The 21,984-nt window shown below is 32.5% G+C and overlaps 2 protein-coding genes across 6 annotated transcripts in view; both read left to right on the top strand.

Moving 5' to 3' along the window:
• LOC129002800 (collagen alpha-1(XVIII) chain-like) overlaps positions 1-21,984 on the top strand; it is a 416,528-nt gene that overhangs the window by 181,919 nt on the left and 212,625 nt on the right. The gene's annotated exons all lie outside the window — the stretch shown is intronic.
• Positions 10,462-16,830, top strand: LOC129002801 (uncharacterized). Its single transcript, XM_054430870.1, has 6 exons — positions 10,462-10,495; positions 11,394-11,475; positions 12,499-12,826; positions 14,234-14,604; positions 15,383-15,674; positions 15,984-16,830. Exons 2-6 carry the CDS (start codon positions 11,425-11,427, stop codon positions 16,529-16,531), a joined length of 1,590 nt encoding a protein of 529 aa, XP_054286845.1. The 5' UTR covers positions 10,462-10,495; positions 11,394-11,424; the 3' UTR covers positions 16,532-16,830.

Genomic DNA, 21,984 nt, shown 5'->3' with positions numbered 1-21,984 from the left:
ACCATGTAACTCCAGCCCTGGGGCCAATCCCCGCCAATTACTATTTTAAATCTGCTTTTGACTATTAACACCATGCTCCAACACATTAAAACAAATACATTTACCAACTAGGATAGTCTCCGGACCATATAAAAGAGTATGTAGGAAAAAATGGGTATTCTTGATTATTAAGCCATATTTAACTTCATACTCGTGCAGCAAATTAGTTATGGCTGCAATGCGATGTAAATTAAACAGGTAGCTTTTAACAAACATAGGTAGGTGGTTGTTATAATCCTTGGTTTATTTTCTAGTGAGGGTTAATTTCTGGACCTAAGTACCCCTTGTCGTTGGGTTGTTGGTTAATTTCGCTATCCTACAAAAGAATAACTTTACATAGTAATAAGGCCTAGTGTTAGACTGTTCCCATACAAACAGATGATTAAATGTATGTTTAGACAACATTTCAATAACCTAAAAAACACAAATAACCGTTCAAATTGACTGTTTTTGCTGCAGTATGACAACGAAATATATATATCGTGATTGATATATTGCAAAACCAGCAGTTTTCTCACCGTTTTTGTAGTAACTTGTTCAAAAAAACTACAAACAGTAAATATACATCCATCAAATACTGATAATTTTACATATCATCCCCAGGTGTTAGCTCTTGTATACAAACAACCTTTTGAGCTTATCACATTACAAAAATACAGGCATCAGGTTGTTTTTTTTACATTGAGACACAATCCAAAGAGGATAAAACAGCAACATCACCACAATATACATAGTTTTTGTTTAATTCACTAATACCATCACCTTCCACCCCAACCAGATAAGGTGAACACCATCGGGTAAGCTCTACATTAATAAGCTTGATATACAAACATACAGGAATAAAACCAACACAAAAAATTTCAAAGCCTCATAAGTTAGCACAACACTCTTGTCACCTCAGCAAACATACCAGCCAGATGTTATAGGTATAATATAGCGTAATGGTCCAACATATCCCAGTTCATTCATAAATAAATGTATAAAACCAACATACATATGATACCTTTGACGGTCTCAATTATGGTACTCTCCTCCACTTCTAGAGGTTAAACTAGAATTGCTGTAAAGTGTAGTAATTCATAGTTACTTTTCTAGTGACATTATGTTGAGATAGCGACCATACAAACATAGGTATTTTAAGCCTTTGGAGATGAGTGTAGGATGAGTCTTAGCTGCAGTATAAATTAAAACAATAATAGTCGTTATACTATCATAACTACGCTCAAGTATTGGTAAACATTTACACTTTTGTTTTTGGAATTAAGAGTATAGTAAAGATCATATGTCTGTAAATGTGTAACAAAGTAAGCCTACACAGTAATTAAACTATTAGTCATAACAAACATAAGTACAAACCAGAAACACTAAACTGGAAAGTACATCTGACATATAGTATACATTTCAATTTGAAGGAGTATAGCTATAGTCCTCAATAGTAATAGGTACCTTTATGAAAAGATAAGATTTAGCATGACTAGATACCATATGGCAAACAATAGAGGTAAATACACAATTTTTTATTCACATCAGATAATAGTTGAAAGTTATCATTTAATTAGCAGTTCTTTTTACTTCTTTAGAGTATACATTAAATATCGGTAGTTTTTGTGTTGTAAAAGAGGCTTTTTTGTTTATTCAAAGTACATTAAAACCTCGATAACAGTAAAAGGAGCTTTACATAGGGCTTCAAATATACCTATTTCATGTTAATCTACTACAATAATATGTTATTGGTGATCAGTAATTTAAATGTAGGTTTATAAATCAACTATCAAAGCATATATCAATTTGACTTAACGTATAGAAAACATGTTCGATTACACAATAAAAAAGTGATGTAGTTTAAAGACTATACAACAGTAGCAAATATATACAGGAAATAAGGTTAACCACTATCAAAATAACCTCCAAACACATATAATTCTCAAACTATCTATGTCTACAATCCTTTACAGTAAAATTTCTCACCTTCAAACAAGTGCTTTAGCTCTCTGTGTAGTATGTTTATGGGTTGATTTAAATTGTAGTATATGGTAGAAATCACACTCTAATATTTTGTATTTTTAAATATTTGCCTGTTTGTTTAGGTTAATTGACAATTGGTGCATATATCAATACATACAGTATGAAAAGAACTACTGTATTAGGTATAACAAGTGGTCGTACAGACTAGTGCATGTTCAAATTATAGAGTTACAAAGGTTCTACTGTATCAATGACATAGATTTTGCAGTATGAGAGTAGAGCATATTTAGTATTTTTATCAGAACTAAAATTTGTATGCCTTTCAACAAATGTTAATATTTTACTCACTGTTGTGGCTTGCACCTTGATAGTGGGTAAATTTACCTTTCCCTAGGCCAATCTAATTGTTATTTACTACAACCAAGGTTTCAACACCTGTTACATCAAGATATACCATTGTCAGAAATATCAGTTTTTCAACAAAAGTTAGTCACTTGAGAGTCAATCATAGGGCTTTATACCTAAAGATTACACTCATAAATCTCTGATAGGGTGTTCTCATAGACATCTATATTGTTTAATACTACCATCACAGAATAACATCAAGGGTAACAGTAATAAAGTTACTTTTATAACCTAGTATGTTTATTAAGTATTAAATGTGAACTAGAATTTAATTTCTCACTCAATACAACACTAGTTTCCTGTTTTAGGGCCTTGTAGATATACAACACCTCAAGTATAAAACCTTTATAGCAAACTTTTATTATTTACAAATTAGTGCTATAATCATCCTCCATAACTAGGGCTCTTATAGGGAATAGATTTAAGTAGGAGTTTGAACTCCCCTTCTCATACGTTTTCAAATATATCACCCCATCAAGAAGCAGAATTATTAGGATTAATCCTCTATAATAACTATTTCAATTGTCCACTATAATACAAACCATTTTCCTCTAGGCACTTCTCCACACAAATAAGCCGATTTACGTTTAGTTAGGAATATAATTTTTGCTCCCCTGAACTAAATTGATTTACAAGTTTGTCTCTCATATACAATTATTTTTAGAAGGCAGCTACAATAACAGCAAAATATACCACCATTTTCTCTTCTACACAAAGAGACGAGATGTGACAACATAGACAGATGCTATGCTCTCCATTATAATCATAGGGGATGTGATATACACCACAGAAATAATTGCAAACAAAACAGCTATTAAGTTTGTAATAACATTATAGTGGTTATCATATTACAATAAGTTGGGTTTAAAGCTCTATCAAAACATTCCAACCTCTATTATACACTACATACAACCAACACACATCTACATATCCCATAAATAGGCCTACCACACAGTTATTTTCGTCAATTCTATCACATTTGTATACATATCTACCAAGACACACCCAAAAGTTCAAGGACTATTGATATAATTCATCACTCTCCTATAAAGGGGTAGTCAACTAGCAGGAATAGGTAATTTAACGATTGTTTTATTACACCGTTATTTATTTGAGTTTGCCCTGAACCTTTTTAATACATGCTTTAGCTATATTGTCTATCACATATATGCCATAAGTTTATTAGGCTTTACCAACTAGGGGTTGTCAGTGATTACTTTTCCTATTTCTTGATCATTAAAATACACCTCTGACTATAGAAACATATACTGTACTGTAAACATACTATTGACTTTAAATAATGTCCCCAAAAATAGCTCACAAACACATCAACTGTCTGTGTGTTTACATTGGCTGTAATTTCAGAGGCATAAAGCCTTTAGATTTTAAAGAAAAAAATAAGTCCTGGTTAGATATCTACAGTAAAGGCTAATTTACAGGTTACCCATCATCATAGACAAAGTAAAAAAACAGGATTATTCCTAGTTAAATATGGTTGGTAGATAATTCACCTGCAAAAGCGTTGATTATAACAGGTTTTAACATATGCAACAGATATCTCAACAAGCTAACGGAATAAATAAACAGTCTAGATATACAAGATAATAGGTGGGTTAGCAATATATACAGAGTACAAAGTGAGGTAGTGCATAAATGTGTTTATTAATCCTTTGAAAAATAACTGTAAGTTAAATAACTCAACAAAATATTATTTCCTGTTACGTCAGAGAGGAAACCACACTCTGATAAGAGCCTAAAAAGTCTCAGTTGCCTCTATACAGTATATTAGAGTGATAGTTTTGTGTTTCTATAACATTAAGTAAAGATATTTTATAGTGTTTTTTATATTAGTGTAATTTATTGTAGTAAAACATTAAGTAAATTCCAAGTATCAATTAGTTAGTTTCAAGTAAATAGTATTCCAAAGTCAAGAGGTAAGTCTTTAAAATTACCATTGATTAAACTAGTTAAGTAAGGTATAAAATAAACTTAGTAAGTTATTCATCTTTCAAATGTTTTATAGAGGTCATGTTATGTTTATTTTCATTTCAGTTATTCATCCAATCACAATAAAAAAGATACAAACCATAGAAATAAAATATCATAGACACTAGTATTCCAATGTTCATGTTTTACAATAAACTTGTTCTAATACATAGCATTACAATCACTGAAAATTAAGTTATGTTTAATACATTTTGTTTTAAACTACATACATTAGGTTACAGTAAGGTTAATACTTTAGCGGGAAAATGAGATTACATCACAACTGATTAATTTGGCAGTCATTATTCAATTATTACCCCAACCAGATATAAAAACAGTCAATAACTAGTAGGGTTTTGAACCCAGTACCTCTAAGTTGAGGTAGTGTACATAAATATGTTTTTAATCTATAAAAAAGTAGCTGTCAACAAAAAATTACACCAGAAAGATGACGTCACTCACACATCAGCTGTACAACACTCTACAAATATGATGGTAGGTATAATTAATAGAATATAAGTAATAGTGAAAGTATGGTATAATCCACTATAGTAAATCTTCATTAGTCTCAAGTTAACAGATAAATTACAAAAAAAAAACAGGTATGTTTTATACACTCATTACTATATAAACTTGTTTCTTATTATTCAGTCATTTTAAATCAAGTAGAGACAGCCCAAGACAAATACCATCAACACTAGCGCTCCAGTATCACAAATATAAATTAACAGACTTGTTTGGGTAAAAGTGAGGTTATGTTACAGATATGTATGCAATACATAAAATAAGATTATATCATTTAGAGGGGAAAATACTGTTGATTAAATCATCTAAGTAAGGTTATCATTACTATAAAATCATTCTTACCAGGCATTCTGTAGATGGTTTGTTTCTTATTATTGAATACATCATTAAATTAAATAGAAATAGCTCAAAATAGGTTTCATCAACACTAGCGCCCTAGTGTCACAAATATAGATAAACAAACGTGTTTAGGTAAAAAGTAAGGTTATGTTACATATACAAGAGATCACATAATCAACTAGGAATCAAACCATGAACCTCTAGGCTAACAGTAGCTTTCTAGATGCTAGTGCTGCAACCTAATAGAGAGTTTGTAAACTATGACAACTAAAGAGATCTAGTGCTACAACCTAGTAGAAAATTTGTAAACTAAAGAGATTTAAGTGGTACAAATAATACATTGGTGTAATCCATTATAGTGAATCCTATATCAAATTAATCATTACTATAATCTTGTTACCATACCATCAACACTAGCGCTCCAGTGATAAATTAATAAACCTTTTAAGGTAAAAAGTGAGGTTATGTAACATTTATAAAAGATCATATAGTCAGTAGTTAATAAGACACTGCTACCTAATAGAGATTTGTAAACTATAACAACTTAAAATAAAACACCATTAACACTTAGTGATAGACTTATTTGGCTTGAGGTTATGTTACATATACAAAATCACATAATCAGCTAGAGATCAAACCCATAAACCTCCCACTACAATACAATATCAAAAATAACACATTTGATTAGGATTAAACTCATAACCTCTAAAACTCCCACTATACCAAGAACACATTTTTACACACCTCAAAACACACAACAACCAACATTTAACAGTATTTACCATTTATGCTCAACGGTAAAGTTCCGCTTAACATTATACACTACAACATATATACACACTAGGGATGGACGGGTCCCGAAATTTCGGGAATTTTTCGGAAAAAAAATATTCCCGATTATCGGGACGGGATTACATTTGACTCGGGAATTTTTCGGGACGGGATTTGGTCCGATCGTCGGCGATTTTTCCGCTTCGCGAGTGCCGATAACGCCGTTATTGCGAGCGATAGGTCCGCGAACGCAGGAGACGAAGTCATTTCGACGATTATGCCGTGACCGCGGAGTCCTACCGACGACCGCGCCGTGACCGCGAGTCATACCGACGATCGCGCCGTGACCGTTGAGTCCTACCGACGATCGCGCCGTGACCGCGGAGTCCTACCGACGATCGCGCCGTGACCGCGAGTCATACCGATGATCGCGTCGTGACCACGAGTCATACCGACGATAACCCCGTGACCGCGGAGTCATACCGACGATCGCGCCGTGACCGCAAGTCATACCGACGATCGCGCCGTGACCGCGAGTCATACCGACGATCGCGCCGTGATGGCGGAGTCATGCTGACGATCGAGCCGTGATCGCGAGTCATACCGACGATCATGCCGTGACCGCGAGTCATACCGACGATAACCCCGTGACCGCGGAGTCATACCGACGATCGCGCCGTGACCGCAAGTCATACCGACGATCGCGCCGTGACCGCGAGTCATACCGACGATCGCGCCGTGACCGTGGAATCATACCGACGATAACCCCGTGACCGCGAGTCATGACGACGATCGCGCCGTGACCGCGAGTCATGACGACGATAGCGCCGTGACCGCGAGTCATGACGACGATCGCGCCGTGACCGTGAGTCATGACGACGATCGCGCCGTGACCGCGAGTCATGCTGACGATCGCGCCGTGACCGCGAGTCATACCGACGATCGCGCCGTGACCGTGGAGTCATACCGACAATAACCCCGTGACCGTGGAGTCATACCGACGATCGCGCCGTGACCGCGAGTCATACCGACGATCGTGCCGTGACCGCGAGTCATGACGATGATCGCGCCGTGACCGTGGAGTCATACCGACGATAACCCCGTGACCGCGATGTCATACCGACGATCGCGCCGTGACCGCGAGTCATGACTACGATCGCACCGTGACCGCGAGTCATACAGACGATCACCCCGTGACCCGCGAGTCACAAGTTTCTATAGGTACCTGTAAATTGTTACCCATTTTTTGGTTTTTATAGATCAGTGCCACAAATGGTAAAAATTGATTTCTTATGTCTTTTTTGGTAACTGCAATACAGTACTTTCTTTTTATGCACAGAAAAAAATCCCGTCCCGTCCCGTCCCGAAAATCGGGAAGGAAATAAAAATCCCGTCCCGTCCCGTCCCGAACTAAAAATTCAATCCCGTCCATCCCTAATACACACAAACATTTAGTATAAATCAAACCCTTACAAACCTACTACACATTTAGAATAAGTTTTATACTCAATAGTAAAGTTCTGCTTAAGCCCACTTTTAACGTCTATTTGTTTCACATTTATAATTATACACTATAGCATATATAAAATAAAATGTTTTTTTACAAAGTATTAAACCCATAAACCTCCCGCTATAATACAGTACCATTTGTGGTTGGTTAAATCAATCCCATAAACCTACTACATATTTAGATTAAGTTTTATGCTCAACGGTAAAGTTCCACTTAAGCATTATACACTACAACATATATACACACCCTATAACATTTAGTATAGATCAAACCCTTAAAAACCTACTACACATTTAGAATAAGTTTTATACTCAATGGTAAAGTTCTGCTTAAGCCCACTTTTAACATCTATTTGTTTCACATTTATTATACACTATAGCATATATAAAATAAAATGTTTTTTTACAAAGTATTAAACCCATGAACCTCCCGCTATAATACAATACCAATTATGGTTAGTTAAAATCAATCCTATAAACCTACTACATATTTAGATTAAGTTTTATGCCCAACAGTAAAGTTCCACTTAAGCATTATACACAACAACATAATATACACTCCCTATAACGTTTAATAATAAATTAATAGACTTGTTTGAGGTTATGTTACATATACAATATAATCAGTAGTTGGTAGCACTAGTGCTACAACCTAGTAGAAAATTTATAAACTAATACCTCAACTCAGAGTAATCTGTTATGATGAATCTTATATCAAGTTAATCATTATTATAATTATACCATCAACACTAGTACTCTAGTATAATAGACCTGTTTCACTTGTGGTTACATACATAAATTCATATAACCCGCTAAGGATCAAACCTATGAACCTCTCACTATACAAAAAACAACCTAAGTAACTCGTTTAGCATAGATTAGATGTAAGTTTGACATATGATATTTAATAGCCTTTACAAAGACCATTTTTATACTCAGTGGTAAAATTCCACTTAAGCCCTCTTTCAGCTGTTTTTAATATCAGATAGATAAATTATCATTTGTTTCACATTTATTATACACTACAACATATATAATATAACATCCAACATTTACCATTATGATCAACAGTAAGGTTTAAGCATTATACACTATATAATGTGTTTTTTTTCCAGACCTACTAGGATAGGATTGAACCCATAAACCTCTATCATAGGTTAGATTCGAACCCATGAACCTCTAAACTAGATGATCAGCTGAAATAAACAGTTGTGGTTGGTTAGAATTGAACCCATAGACCTCTAAAACAAATCACGTGATCAGCTAAAATAAACAGCTGTGTGTTAGGTTTGAACCCATAGACCTCTAAATGATAGGTTAGGATTGAACCCGTAAACCTCTAAACTAAGTCACATGATCAGCTGAAATAAACAGCTGTGCGTTAGGATTCTCCCACTATAATAGCATTAGTGGTTGGTTAGATTCGAACCCGTGAACCTCCCACTATAATACAATACCATTAGGTTAGGATTAAATAACCGGAAATGATCGGTGATTAGTAAGAATCAAACCCGTGAACCTCTAGGACACCCACTACAATACAACACTATACAAAAAACAAACTAAAGTAACTCATTTAGCATAGATTAAATATAAGTTTAACATATAATATTTGGTGGCCTTTACAAAGGCCATTTTTTATACTCAATGGTAAACTTAAGCCTTCTTTCAGCTGTTTTTAACATCTATTTGTTTTACATTTATTATACACTATATAAAATAACCTCCAATACTACTACACATTTAACATTCTTTTATACTCAACAGTAAAGTTCCGCTTAAACATTATACACTATATAAAGTATTTTTCCAGACCTACTAGGATTGAACCCATGAACCTCTAAACCAAGTAATCAGCTGAAATAAACAGCTGTGGTTAGATTACATCCGGTATTAAACCTCTAATAGCATGTTTTGTGATTGGTAAGAGTTGAACCCATGAACCTCCCACTATAATACAATACCATTAGGATTAAATAACCAGAAATGATATTAGGTTAGATTCGAACCCGTGAACCATATTAAAATCAAACCTCCAACACACCCTGTATATATATAAGATACAAGGTGTCATTTACCAATATAAAACTCCATACCCATAACATTGCTGTAGCTCAACCAGCTAACGCATACAACTACCAACAAAGAGACCGGGGTTCGAAACCCGGTCAGGCCAACACTTTTTATCCTCAAAACATCAGTTGACGTCACGTGATCAGCTGATCATGCGCAAACAGCTGAGAGTACACCTAGATCATCTCAAGGTCAAATTTCTGCTAGATCGCTGCCCTGACTACTCTGTGTACATTTTCTTATTACTTTTTAAAATTGTTGTATAAGAAATGTAAAATCTAATAAAATAACTAATTAAAATTAAAAGGCTGTTTTGAATTGATTTAATAGGTTGTATAAATTGATAAATAATTATAACATAATATTATATTTAGAAATAAATATTATACAGGTAAGTTACTTAAAAACGTGATTAAATAGCTGAGTTGTATAGCCTGTAAAGATGATACATTGTATCATACCTGTAACATCATTGATCTATCTATTTTGACGGAATAGACAAGACTGTTGTTTCTAATTTGTGAGCAAGAGTTTTTATTTATTTAAACTTATGACGGAAAACTCCTTACAAAGTATTTTGGTTCCTAGAGACATGATGAAAAAAAAAACAGTTTCATCGTTAATATATCTATTTAGTCATCAGGTTATTAAATAAGCTTGTAAACAAATAAAATCGTTTTTTGTCACAATGGGAATATATTTAACATGGCGGTATCCCAAAACGTCAGAAGTTTTACTGGTGTTCTTTGAAAGCTGCCTGTTTATGTAAGTTATTAGTGTTATCAGACCATGAAAATGGCACAATCGGACAATCGACATGAGTATATAACCAACAACTTCGCTGATGTTGGCATTGAGAGCTGGGACTTGGCAGTGAGAAAAGGTAAGTTATAAATACATTGAAAATATATTTTACTTTACAAATATATAGAAGATTTTTTCTTTGTATTTTTTTATATAAGAGTTGGATCTATTTGAAAATATTACGTTTTAAGAACTACAACTGTGAGTATATCTTTACTTTTGGTTTATTTTGTTGGGATTATTTTATATTTACCGTGTGTCTTTTGACTAAACTTTACCTTAGCCATTTTATGTTGTTTTCTATCCATAAATAAATGTTTTATTGAAAAATACACTATCCACAGGTATACCTATACAATTTTTAAAACAACATAGAGATACACAATAACGTAATGCTTTGGAACGTAACAGGACTGATAGTTGAATGTATAGTCCAGCTTCTAAACTTCGTAAATTTTAAATAAGACAAACTTTAATGTCTAAACTAAATTTAAATTGAAACTAGTGTATGAAAATTACCTGAAACCGGTATATTTAAGGAGGATGATCGTAGTATTGTGTGAGTTGAAATTGCCTGAAAATGCAAAAAAAAAAAACTATTTCTTACATAAACGGATTTATCTAAGTATTTGTTTTAGGGTGTACAGCATAAATGTTTAACCCTTATTGGATGGATTTGGTTTTGACTTGTAGTTAACTTAGTTGTAACCACTAAGTACTAAGCTGTGAGAAAAAGCTGGTCTAGTGGAAAAGCGCGGGACTTTGGTTTCTTAGGTCCTGCGTTTGTATCCCGCCAATCACCTATGGATTTTATTTGAGTGATAATACAGCAATCCCTAGAAATAGCATGGAGGTATGTGAAAAGGGTACCTGACTAGAAACTAGTCTCTTAGGGGAAAGAAGAAGAACCACTAAGTTGTCTTATTGCTCTGTTTTGGTTGATATGTATTATAACTAATTAATTTGTACTATTTCAGTGTCATTCCCAATCAGAGCATAGTTTAAACCATGGAGAAGTCGTCCACCATGCTTTGTATAGGAGTTTTGTGGCTATGCTTTGTAAGTAAAAATGTTTACATTTGTTTATTTTTATTTTTGTTAAAGCTATATATAAAATGGAATTTAAGAAAATGATCATGTAAAAATTATTTGTTATTTGGATATGCAGGTGAGGACAAAAAGAAGTTTGAGAACAAAATTGATTATTGACGATTGTTGTCGAAAAAAAACATAAAAAAATTATCCTAAAGGTCTTACTGCAACAATACTGTAGGCATACCTTATTGCCAAGGAAATTATTAACGTAGAAGTAAAATAAGTCATTAAAATAATTACAATATACAGAAAAAATCACACATGTTTAACATTTTGGTGATAGTTATTACATGTATGTTTTACTTATGAACAACTTTACAATTCTTTTACCAAAGGAGCAAGTTGAAATAATGAAATAATGAAATGATGATTTATTCCACCATAATTACATAAAATAAAAACTCGGAATTACGTTGCCACAGCATCCAGTTAATGTGACAGTTTTACAACTTATAACAAATTGTCATTTTAGTTTAAAGATTGTCGTATGGATTTAATTATAACATGTTAAATTTCATATATCATATTGTTTTTTTGTTGTTCTATAAATATATTTGAAATATTGTGTTAGCTTAAATACATAATTAACAGCTTTAAGATTATTCTTTTGACATTATCGGTTTGGTTTATAAAATAGCTTGATAAATACCATAAATACCTCACTACAAAAATATTCAAGTTTATATTTTTTTTATTCTATCGTTTTTTTTTTTATCAAACGGTATAGGCCTAAATTATTGAATCATAGATTTTTCCCTCAGTATAAAAAAGTTAGACTATTACAATCTTAAATTCAAAATTTTTCGTACAATTATATTTGAAAAATATAAAACACTTTCTTAACTATGATAACTCAATGTATAGCTTGGTATTTATTTTCAACATATTTTATCTAAAGCTCAATCCTTTGTCAATGTGTGATGTAGTTTCCAAATACATATAACTTAGGATATCACTAAATATTAGTATGGTTTTTGTTTGTTGCAGGCAATTGTTACTGGTGACGTAAGATATTTTGTCTATAATACTGTATCTTTAGAACACCTTTCTCCGGAACAAATGGTTGAAACATCTAAAGAAATGGTTGTATTCGCACACGAGCATATTTATGAGAGATGGTGGACGACAGAAAATCTTACATGTCAGGAGGTAGAGAAAGTATTAGATCTGATGAGAGCAAACATGGTAGATGACCTGAACTTGCTTATGATTGATGCAACAAGACATTTAAATAAAACTAGACGTGTTAAAGACAGGAAAATACAGAGGTGCAGCGAAGATATTACATACCAAATTAAGGAAGCTGTCGATGATGGTAAGTTTATTGAAACCGCTATATAGAATTTTCCCGATTATGCAAAAAGATTTGTAATTTGATCTTAAGGACTTACTGCGAATGAAAACAAATCTCAGTATTGTAACAATGATATCTTTGACCAAAAAACTAGCTTGATAAAACTATTTGGCTTTAAATCAAATAAGAAAAAAAAACATAAAAATAAAAATCCCTGTTAAAGCAAGCAGCTGATATTATTCACTTACAAAGCTACACACTCACTCAGATCATCTTGCTTCGTTCTACACTTTTTTGCATTAATATTTAGCTTAAAATACACTCCTAAGTGTGTGTCACTGTATAAATGTAACGATAATAATACATAACGAATACAATAGTATGTTAATAACTAGGGCATAAAGTGACTCTTTTCGACCCGAGCTTAATTTATTTGATCGAAGCGAAGCAAAATAAGCGTGGGTTGAAAAAAAACTTTTTGTGCTAGTATAATAAACTATATTTTCCACCATATTGCTCCATTATATGAACAAAATGTGTTTTACAAAGCTAAAATAGTTTTTGTTTACAACCTCTCAAAACTACTTCTATGCTAATCGAAACAAATATTTAGTAAGTGATTCAATCGTTTCGTCCATTACGAGTGTGTTAGTGAACATTATACTACAGATATGTCCAACTATTTATCGACAAATACTTTTTATACATGCGACTGTTTACAATCGAAATCATAACTGAGTTCACTACAGGTTATCTTTACTCCCTAGGGGCTAAAACGCCTTTTACTCCCTAGAGCTAGTTTAGACCTGCAAAGTATGCATTGAAAAAACCGTTTTAACTATTGTGTGACGAAAAAGTACATTTCAGAGGTATGTCAACCAATATAATAAAAAATGACATTGTTTGAATTAAATACTAGGCCTATACGAATATATATTACACAAAATTCATAGGATTTGTATATAGCATTAAACTGTTTTGTAAAACATCGAGCAATTTACTGGCTTAGTATTTCCCTGGGCAGTTAGCATCTGAATACAATCTTGTACCTTAATAGACCTTAAAAAAACAATTGTACTGGATTGTTTAACGATATCCAAGCAATTCGAAAGAAAATAATGCATAGACAGAATTTCCACCGCTTTAAATTTTTACACTCAAGGTAGAAAGGTATACCGTATAATATAACCCACCAAAGCATAAAATTGAGCTTACTGGTATATGAAATGATACTAATATTATCATTTAAGCTTTAGATACAGATTTAAATTTATAAAATGAGTCAAATAAATATTTCCAACGATAAACATTTTTATTTCATTCGTGATAATGTTTATTTCAACATGAAATACTTTTACGGTTTTTTACTCTTAAAGTAGACTGTTTTATGATGGACTTAATTAATATTTGGAATTGAAAATGTTTCAGCGGATCACAGTTTCTTAAGATGCACTGCAACGTCTTCAATAATACAAAATGACATCACAACAGATATGGATAAGAAAAGATTGAAATACAAGAATGCTATTAACCATACGCTAAATAGCATAGATGACTGTTTAGTGTATAGCAATAAAAATGCAGAAACACATAGAGATCAGTGCATCGAAAAATTAATCAACGGAACTCAAATAGAAACTAAAGAAGCCTGTAAAACATTCACGGAAAGCAAATGTATGGCCCATTTCACTGATGATATTCTGAGCTGTACTTACAAAGTATTTAATGAAATAGCAGATAAAAGAGAAAAAATTTTTAATGAAATACGATCTTGCGTTGGATATCATCAAGTTTATCAAGTAAGTAAAGACAAGGTCTACATCCAAACTTTTTGTCGATATGTGGAATATCCAGTTTGTGAAAGAAGATCTTGGGTTACCAAGATAAAAAAACATATACAGTAGTCTAAAATTTCTAAAACATACACTTAAGTTATTTCAATATGAGTGGATGGTTTTAAAATTAGACAAGTGTATGTTTTTATATACATAGTATTTGTTCGGACATTCTTTATATAGTATATCGTTATGTGAATTTTTAATAGTTATTTATATAAGAAGAATCTGCAAACTAAAAATATTAACTTTTTACTAACAAAAATAAAAAAAAACCCAATAAACATAAAGAGTAAAGAGAAGAGGACTTATAGTGTTTACATGATTCTTAAAACTTGATTTATTTTTCTTTATTTGAACCAAGAAACTGGCCTAGAGATCTACGTGGTAAAAATAATATCTTTACTGTTTGGGTTCCATGTGTTTATTTTTTCGCACTTAAATAATTTAATATTCAAAGAAATCGCTTCATCTCTAATTTTGTAGTTGCTAAGAAAAGCTAGAAACGAACAACACAAACGTGAAAAGTTTATGTGTGACAGATAATAGCAAAATACTAAACTATATAGGCCTCCATTCTTAAATTGATAGTCACCTCATCCTTCAATTCCTAACATACATCTCAGTGGATGCTATTTGGTTTCTAACCACATAAAGAAAACTATAGTAGTTTTACTCTTTAATATATATTTTTACATTGATTTTACAATATTTTTACCCTTTACCACTTTTGTTATTTCAGAAGCAGGACAACTACGGTCCGCTATCCAAGGATGCGTTGTCATCTTTCGCACACTTTTACAAGGCTCTCAACTTTGCGTACGATAAAAAGCTAACCGAAGCTCTGGCATATTATAGTTCACAAATTGCACGAGAGAACTATAACTTGGCAATCAACAATGAAGCTAACTATACAAGCCTACTTTACCCCTACTTTATTGCCTTAAATAAGACCTGGGAAGAAAACAGATCTGAGAAAGAGAGAGCTTGTAATTCGGAAGCTTATAAATCATTGACAACGTATATTGCTGAAGGTAGTAATCGGTTATTTGTTTTTCTATCATACATTTTTATATTTTATTGATTTACATTTCAGTATAAGAATACTCACTTGAAAATTGATTTTTGGAAATCATAACTATTGTACAAATAAAAAACGACCAACGTTTGTTTAGGTTAGCAATCTAATAAGTAAGTTTTCTTAAACTGTTTATTAATGTTTTACCGTATTAGTTACACATTTTGTGATAATTTTTATTATTGCTTTTGAAAACTATTATTAAATATTTTTAACTGTTCTAGATATTGTTTTTAATATTAATACATAAACAATAACGTTTCAGCTGGAAAGGACAACCAGGAGTGCTGTGAATACTACAAGAATCAGTATATTCAAGATTTTGATACATTTAAAAACACAATCAAAACATTTAACTCAAAGCTTCAAGAAGCAGGGAATGTTGCAGTCTTAAGATGCATTGGACAAAGACCTATAGAAATCTTCAACCTAGCAACTATTCAAAAATGTGCTGCGCTAGCAAGAAAGAATATTGAGTGGGAGTGGGAAAAGGTAATGGGTGAGTTCAGAAAATATTATTTCTCTAGATTTGCTGCCCCAAAAATGCCTGAAGAAAAGACTTGTTATGATCTAAGGCGTTCGAGATTGATACTGGATGCAGAGAAGACTATGTATAACTGTACAAGATGTTTGTTTGGCGAAAATGGGGACCATTATGCAGTGACACCGTTTCCTAATATTTATACTGCCCAGCAATGGGACATTTTCAACGAGTCAATATTGAAGTTTGATGGGATCATGCGCGATTATTATAATAAGTTATCAACAACAGAGCAACCAACAACAACAGAGCAACCAACAACAACAGATTAACCAACAACAACAGAGCAACCAACAACAACAGAGCAACCAACAACAACAGAGCAACCAACAACAACAGAGCAACCAACAACAACAGAGCAACCAACAACAACAGAGCAACCAACAACAACAGATTAACCAACACAGTATTCGTCAGTAAAACCAATGGAAATGGAAGAAGATATTATATTATGGTCATGATGTCCAGCTAACAACTATGTTAGTCTGAAGTAAGCTAAACTATTTATGTGTGTTGTATTTTATTATTTTGGCAGAATAAATTATTTGAACGGTTCTTGTTTTAACTATTTATTTAGCTCATTGATTCCTAGAACTGCTGAGTAAAAATGTTAGTGTTATACTTTTAAACGGACACTATTTCAATTCGCATAAGTGTCTGAAAACTAAAAGAGAATAGATGATTATAAAATTACCATCCTATATTAGAGTATACGTAGATCATAGTATAGTAAAATAAATTTTTAAGAAATACAAATTTACTTTTGACGATGTCAACAGGTAACTTTCTTGAGTAAAATTGTTTGACAAATTTTTCTTTACTATTTATTATTTCGTTATTATATTTTATCATTATTTTCTTTATTTAACTTTTTCAATTTTAAGTGTTCCTCCTTTATATGTTATCAAAGCTGTTGCTGAAACTTCCAACGCCGGGCTGACCATTTGTACAATCTACGTAGGGAAATCGAGCGCATAACTCTGCAGTAATATTTGATATTTTCAAAAGATATTGTTTTGGAAATAAATTACGGATTTAAAAAGATAGTTTTTTACATTGGCAAAGATTTTTAATAGTTCTTATTGTTGTTGGGAAATACGTATTCTTAACCTTCTTACAATGTTCAGTTTAAGCCATCAATTGATAGTCCTATTACTTTTTATAGATTCACATGAGTTCATACTTTAAAAAATTACATTTCGATATTTTTTGCTACTTGTTTAAGTAAAAAGCATAAATAGAAGAAAGCTTTTTTCGGGACTCTATGAAAATACTTAACATTTTTTATCGGCATAATATTCAGGCATAATAGTGTAGGGGCATTTGTAAATATAGGAAAGTTCATGGGATTTTGAATGAAGCAATTATATGACAGATAGGTACGAGCTATATAGAATCGTGTAATACCAGGTGTTTTGTCAGAAAGTGTGGCTGAGCTGGTGTATGATGCAATTATATGTCTTTAACTAAAGAACAATTTCCAAATAAAAATAATTAAATGTTAAATGAATAAGGTCCATGTCTCACTTTAGGTTTTGCTAGAAATGCATCAATGTCACTGTTAGCGGCCATCTTGGAATATGACGTCACACACCAGCTAGGCCACGCCACACTTGATGACAAAACGCCCGGTAGTACACGATTCTAAATTTCATTACCATTTTGTCACCGGAAATTATACAATTGCTCAATTCAAAATCCCACGAAAATACATATGCCCCACAACTACTGTATAACAATTGGTACTACTGTGATTGTTGGTGAGTCTGTGGCTCAGTCGGTAGGTTAACGGACTTCGGGCCGAAGGCAGCGACGGTTGTGGGTTCGGATCCTGGTCACTGCCGCAAACATTTTATCAGTACAGTTCACCTTCGTACTGTAAAGGCTCACCCCTTGCTTTGCTGGATACGTTCCACCCACAGGCAATAAGTATATGTGGACGGGCAAATGCAAGGAAAATAGGCAGCTAAAAAAGGGAAAAAATCTTACTTTCACACAAGGATAGTATTTTATTTGCAAACAGGCTCACTATTCTTGCATTACTAAATGTATGATTTATGTAGGACGACTATGAATAATGAATAATGAAGTTTATTTCCCACAAAAACCCACAATATAACAATACATGAGATGTAGAGAAATAGAACTGGCTACTTGATCCAGTAGTGTAACCAGTTTGCTTATACTAACTTATCGGCTAACATGACGTTGTAATTTATGGTCTAGCATCTGTTATAAAACATTGAATTCCGCCTGAACTGTGCATCTGATGGACAAAACAAGAACTGTTTTAATAAACAATGAAAGTTATTACAACAGGATATTATTGATATAATTTATGTCCTGCTGAGAAGAAAGCCAAATTATCGTTGCTTTGCTAAAATGCTTTAAATTTAAACTATTCTTTATTTGAAGTGGTAGATAATTATAGTATTTTGGACCTAGATATTGAAAAGAGTGACGAAAAATAGCTTTATTTACTTTGGGTAGTTCCAGAGTATTATTGGTAATGCTTCTTGTTATGTATGTGTGTGTAATATTTGGTATGACGTTAACTCTGTTTCCACTTCGAACAAAAAACAGTCTAAGAACTTTGAAAACAAAAAGGTGCTGTATGGGCAAAATTTTTAACTGTTTGTAGAGTGGAAATGAACTTGTTCTTTTAGGTTGTTTCAAAATTATCCGCATAAAAAAGTTTTGTGTTGTTCTTAATCTATTTATCAAGGTTTTATAAGTTCCTCCCCAGCATGGCAAGGCATATTGCAATCTTGAGTTGATTAGTGCAAAGTATAATGTTCTCAAAAGTGATTCGTTACAAAAATTTCTTAAAAAATAAAATTTTCTTATTTGTGTTCGTATCTTAGCATGTAGATTTAATATATGAGGTTCGAAGGTGACTTTTTCATCGAGTAGAACTCCTAAATATTTTATAGATTTTACTTTTTCTAACGGCTGGCAATTACATAGTTGTGGACTGCAATTTGAGGAGTGAAAAATTAAAGGAGATGGCAATTCAAAACCGGTTGAGTGGAAATTAACAAATTTGGTTTTGTTTACATTTACCTGCATTCTATTGATCAAATACCAATTTCTTAAAAGTAAAAGATCATCGTTTATTAAATTTTCCATCAACATCAAATCGTTTTGTGTGTAAAAAAGAGCAATGTCATCAGCAAAAGCAAAGATATTTCCGTTAAAAGGTCGATTTAATAAATCGTTGATGAACACTAAAAATAAAATACCTGAGGTCGTTGACCCTTGGGGCACACCCGTTTGTACAATGAGAGGATTACTGTAGTCATTGTTTATTTTTACTTGTTGCCTCCTATTTGTGATGAAACTCTTAAACCACTCAAAAGCTGTACCTCTTATTCCTACGTTTTGCAATTTATTTAAAAGAATGTTGTGATTTACCATGTCAAAAGCTTTTTTAAAATCAATAAATAGACCTGTTGTTTTCAGTTTTGAGTTTAATCCTTGGAAGATGTGATCGGTTACTGCCAATAAAGCACTTTCTGTTGACCTGCCTTTAATAAAACCAAACTGCTTATTACTGAAAAAATGTGTTTTATTTAAAAAATTTTCAATTCTAATCATCATGAGCTTCTCGAGTATTTTAGAAAAAACTGAAAGTAAGCTAATGGGTCTGAGATTTTCTAAATTAAAAGAATTATTTTTTTTTCAAAATGGGTACAACTAAACTTAATTTGAGTGTCTCTGGAAAAATACCTTTGTTGAAACTCATATTAAATATGTATTCTAAAACAAGAGATATTTCGTCAATTATATGTTTAAGTAAACTAACACTGATGCCATCAAAGCCAGTAGATTTTTTGTTCTTTAAATTACCAACAACTGACTTTATTTCCTGCACTGTAGTTGGTGCTATAAAAAACGTTTGTGGACAGATGTACATAGGAGGTAGAATTGCTGCAGGGAAAGTGATTGGTTGTCCAGCCTGTATTGAGACAAGGTGGTTGTTTATTTCCTGGGCGATAAGGCCAGGCTCTGTTATCAGTGTCCCATCGTTTAGCTCAATCCTATCAATGTTCTTATCTTTTACATTTCCAGTCAAGTTATTAATAATTTTCCATTGTTGGGCAATATTACCATTACATTCTTGAAGTTTATTTGAATAATATAAGTTTTTTGCTGAGTCAATGTCAACTTTTAAATTGTCTGTAAATCTTTTGAAATAAGTGTTGAAAGCAGTGTCATATGGTCTTTTTTTGGAAAGTATATAAAGCTTTCTTCTCCTTTTTATTCGATTAAAAATGTTTTTTGTAATCCAAAGACTCGATAACTTTGCTTTCCTCAGTTTAGAGTCAACATGAACAGTTTTTTTACTAGTATTAACAACGTTCATTAATTTTTCATAAAAAATACAAAAACAATTGTTTACATCTAACTCAGAATAAATATCTTCCCAGTTAGTATTATTCTTAAGCTTAGTTTTTACAAGATCAAAATCAAGTATTTGTTTCTTAAGGTTTATGTTATCATCACATGTGTTTATAGTTTTTGTATTGGACAAATATCTAAATTTAAGACCTAGAACACAATGGTCAGTGATACCTAAATCGAATACTCCACTGGAAAACTGTTGCATATATCTATTTCTTACAAAAATGTGGTCTATTAATGTTTTTGTAAAGTGAGTAATTCTAGTAGGAGAGTTAACTATGGATATAAACCCATTATTGTTTAGGACACTATTGTAGCTTTCAGATATAGCACTTTCCTCCAAAAGATTAATATTTATGTCACCAATATATATTGCATTATTTTTTATTTCTAACATCAGCTGAGATAAATCTATTAAAAATGAGTTTTCTGGAATTTGTTGTAATCTGTACAGGCATACTAGCTTAAAATACACTTGGTTCATTTTTATATCCAGCAATAAGATATCAGCTGATCTTGGGTTAAAAGACAACTTTACATCCTTACTTTCTATTGATTTGTCAACAAAACACAAAACACCTCCAGCTCTGTATTCATCGTTGCATGAGGTAAAAAGGTTATATCCTGGTATGCTATATAAATTTGCTTCATTACTGTCAATCCAAATTTCACTAAGGACAATGAAATGTATTTTGTGTTTTATACTACTTATTTCAGCAATGAAGCTATTGAAATTTTTTCTCAAGCTCCTTATATTAGTATATATTAAATTAAATTCTTTTGTAGCGTTCCCAGGCAAAAAGAAATCCTGTATTTCGGATTGAGAATTGTGTTTCAGTATGTGATGATTCATTTAAACAGTATGCATTTTTAACTCTAAAAATAAATTGTTTATATGTACGGTTTTATAAAGATAAACAACTGTCACGCTCCTTGATGACAGAGAAGTAAATAGAACCTGAGATAAAAATAAACATTTCATAGAATATATAAACATAATAACAATAAAGAGATAACAAACATTATATATATATTTTTTATTCGACAAAAATAGTGTAGGTTGACTCATGTTGACTTACATGTTATTTAAGTTTCTCAAGTTCCTCGTAGGTGTCCACTCTGAGGCAGCGATCATTGTCACACTTCCGTACGAAGAATTTACCTTCTCTGCACTACGCATACTTGTATCCGACTTCTTTACACTTTTCTTTAAGCTTTGACAGAAATTGTTTATTTTCTGGAGAGAGGTGTTCGTTGACGTAGACGCTCCGGGCTGGGAAGGCTGCATGGATTTCTTTGGCTGTCATTGTCTTCTTCTCCC

The sequence above is a fragment of the Macrosteles quadrilineatus genome, unplaced genomic scaffold (genome assembly GCF_028750875.1).
Source record: "Macrosteles quadrilineatus isolate MER2022 unplaced genomic scaffold, UCM_ALF_1.0 Scaffold_9__3_contigs__length_116548681, whole genome shotgun sequence".
NCBI lineage: Eukaryota > Metazoa > Arthropoda > Insecta > Hemiptera > Cicadellidae > Macrosteles > Macrosteles quadrilineatus.
Note: the sequence above shows the minus strand (reverse complement) of the source record. Positions and strands in the feature narration are given on the sequence as shown.

Bases quoted from the DNA above. Each gene is read 5' to 3' on its own strand.
- LOC129002801 (XM_054430870.1), top strand. From the start codon at position 11,425: ATGGAGAAGTCGTCCACCATGCTTTGTATAGGAGTTTTGTGGCTATGC. The intron at 11,476-12,498 runs GTAAGTAAAAAT...TGTTTGTTGCAG, and splicing joins GAGTTTTGTGGCTATGCTTT to GCAATTGTTACTGGTGACGT. The intron at 15,675-15,983 runs GTAGTAATCGGT...ATAACGTTTCAG, and splicing joins GACAACGTATATTGCTGAAG to CTGGAAAGGACAACCAGGAG.